The sequence below is a fragment of the Sycon ciliatum genome, chromosome 3 (genome assembly GCF_964019385.1).
Source record: "Sycon ciliatum chromosome 3, ocSycCili1.1, whole genome shotgun sequence".
NCBI classification, from domain to species: Eukaryota; Metazoa; Porifera; class Calcarea; order Leucosolenida; family Sycettidae; genus Sycon; species Sycon ciliatum.
The window spans coordinates 40,907,177-40,910,276 of NC_088645.1; the positions used below are offsets into that span (position 1 = coordinate 40,907,177).

The window sequence follows — 3,100 nt, forward strand, 5'->3', positions numbered from 1 at the left end:
GTCATCTTTCCAAGATTCCTTTTGAGTCCCTCTCCCGGGGAGACCCACGTGACTAGTTTTGGCAGTGAGCAACAAGTACAAGTGTATGTGTGTGTATGTGTATGCTTGTACCGAAGTAAAATCACCCTTGAAGATTCCTTGCCCTGCACAACTACCGGTACTCTACCTTCATTGTTCGCAAGACTTAGTGTCAATTCGTAGAATCTATTTGGATGAAAAATAACACGTTCGCGGTTCGCATAAGACTAAGGGGCGCATTCACACGGGCGTGAAACGTTTCATATAATTATTGGACCGAGTTGCATGGAGGGATGAGTCACAATAATAATCTCGGTCGACTACAATGAATTTGTGCCTGGGCAGATATTGCTGACCATCCCTCCCTCCCTGAGGCAATTTTGCGCTGTGGGTTCATAAGAACATGATCGTTTTTACATGGTCATTACAACGAACCTGGTACAATATTGTGAATACACCCGCAGAACAAAATGAGAGGCTGGGAAAGAAAGAAAGACAAACAGACAGACAGAAAGGCAGACAGACAGACAGGCAGACAGACAGACAGAGAGACAGACAGACAGACAGATACAGAGTCTGGAAATGGAACGTCATCTATGGAGGTCGGGCTGAAGTTGAGTGTTCTCTCCAGGGTCCACAGTACCCATATCACTGTTCTCTGTCCACAGAAGCTCGGGCACCAAACAGCAGCTTCACCTTGCTAGCTAGAGTACCTGACCATTTCAGCGTAACAATTAGCAATGCCAGTGCAAGATACACCAGTCCAAGAAGACCGAACGCTGCTGGAAAGTTCAAGACGGACACCAGTGGACTCATGATGAGCGGACCGGCGACGAAGCCGGCGGCCAGGCATGTCCGGTACAGGCCGATCAGCGCCACTCTGGTCTCGCCCACTGTGCCCACCCCTGCCTCCTGCAGGAACTGGGCCAGTGCAACGGGACATCCGACGATGGCCATCACTCGCCCTATACCCAGAGGTAGCATGGAGATGAACACTAGAGTCAGGGAACTGGGCAAGCGCAGGCCTGGTGCAGGGCCAACCAGGATACAGCCAAGTGCCATCAGGGACTGTGCCACGGCCAGGATCACATAGGTGTTCCAGCCTCTGTCCAACACCTTGCCGACCAGCGGCGCTAGCACAACACTCAACGTGAACAGAAGTGCTAGGGCCGTGCCAATGATCGCCGGGCTCACGCCGAATTCCGATCGCATGCGCTGTCCGAGCAACGCCTCAACGGCACAGTAGGCCAGCGTGACGAACGCAGTCAGCACCAGCAAGAACCAGGTCCAGGGATAGCGGAGAAGGGCGAGCGTACGGACTTGCTTCTCTGCAACTCCGCTTCGTTGCTCTAGCGCGAGCTTGTCGATGTCGAGCACCACTAGCGCGACGGAGAGCGAAGCCAGGAGACCGACAATACCCGTAACAATGAATGGCAGCATGAAACCACCGATGTCGTACAGGGCTCCCGATAGCAGGGTACCGAACGCATGACCCAGGGACAGGCTCGTCGTCATACAGCTGTTCACAAATCCCAGGCTGCCCGGGTACATCTGGGTCAGGTACGTCATTGCCGGTATAGTGGTCCCGAGCAGCGCTGCACCCACTATGAACCGTATGACGTAGGAATAGGCTAAGAACACCTTCCAATCAGAGATACTGTTCAAAGCGGAGAAGAGTAGCGAAGCGGAACCCATGGTACCCGTTGCCAGCACCAGCACTTGCTTGCTGCCGATATTAGGAAGGTCATGCACGATCAGCGGGCCTATGAACAGTCCAGCCAGGTGGCTGAAGCTGAACACGGCGCCAATAGCGGTGTGATACCCGGCACCAGCCCCCGGGTTCTTTGCCAGAGCGGCTTTGAAGAAGAACGGACCGAGAGTGCCCAGGTTGAAGGAGACACTGAACACGGCGAGACACACGCAACACACGATCAGACCGCGGTGCAGACGAGAGAGATCTGTCAACGCCGAGCTCGTCTCGTCTGCGGTCTGCTTGGCATCCGCATCCACTTGTGACGTTACCGCTTCCGTTCCCGGACTTTTCAGCAAGGCCGTCGCGTCGTCATCAAGCTTCCCCTTCGACTCCATAGTTAGTAGCTTGATATTTGGCACTCCCCTGGCAATTGCTACTCATGCTCCGCCGGGAAACAGCTTGAGTTCCCTCCGCTGTCTCCCTGTCTGTTCTGGAGTAACTAACGCCACTTGACTGGCTTACGGCACACTGACGGAGATCAGCGTGGCCAGAACTCACTGGAGGGGAGTTCAGTTTCCACAATATCCCCCCCGTGACTAGTATCACCGGTAGCAGCTGCTGTGTTGAGTTCAGCTTGCTGAACGTTTTCCAGCAAATACCCACAATGCACAGCACCTCCTAAAAACTACACGCGCAGTTGTGGTGTAAGCATTTGCACGACAGTCTACGAGTATTTGGAACTGTTCCGGCTGACTTGGCTACGGAGTACGGTGTGACGCAAACACACCACCATCCGTAGAAGCGCCTCTTAGCTGACCGACGTCAATCCCGAACTGCATGCTCTAGAAGTGTTGTGGCAGCGATTAGTTCACGATATCGTGCGGCGTGATCGCAATCGCCTCGTCTACTACCTCAACTCCTTGCATGGACGACGGTAAAAATATGATGATTATGACCAAGCTCTAGTTGTTCTGCAGAACCGGATCTTGTTGGGGTACAGGTAGCTTTAGCGTGGCGAACAGTGCATGGGATGTGAGCCTGGCGAGGTGATGTGCAGAATCTACAACAATGTTACTAGTCGTGCCTGAACTAGTAATGCCTGCTCAGAAGATGAGAAGTGGAGAATGTCCAGCAACTGTTACAACATGTTTCATGCCATCAAACCCCCACGCATTTGGACTGTAGCGTGTGATTCCTGGTGTAGGATTGTTCACATCGGCTGATACAGTGATAGAGCAGTTTCATGCCCTCACGATTCCCATCCAATTACCGATATGTGTTCCATACATTCTTATATACACCAGTACATTGTACTAGTAAGTACTGAAATACTTAGTCCACTTGAGATGCTGAGTGCAGGTGGCACACTACAACTACTTCTTACAACTA

At 52.5% G+C, this 3,100-nt stretch overlaps 1 protein-coding gene across 1 annotated transcript; it reads right to left on the reverse strand.

Annotated features, from left to right (window-relative positions):
• Positions 1–300: 300 nt before the first annotated feature.
• Positions 301–2,717, reverse strand: LOC135812769 (uncharacterized MFS-type transporter YvmA-like). The gene has a single exon (XM_065326004.1). It carries the CDS (start codon positions 2,104–2,106, stop codon positions 667–669), a length of 1,440 nt encoding a protein of 479 aa, XP_065182076.1. The 5' UTR covers positions 2,107–2,717; the 3' UTR covers positions 301–666.
• Positions 2,718–3,100: the final 383 nt, after the last annotated feature.

What these genes read in the sequence shown, in the direction of transcription:
- LOC135812769 (XM_065326004.1), bottom strand. Translation starts at nt 2,106, where the DNA reads ATGGAGTCGAAGGGGAAGCTTGATGACGACGCGACGGCCTTGCTGAAA.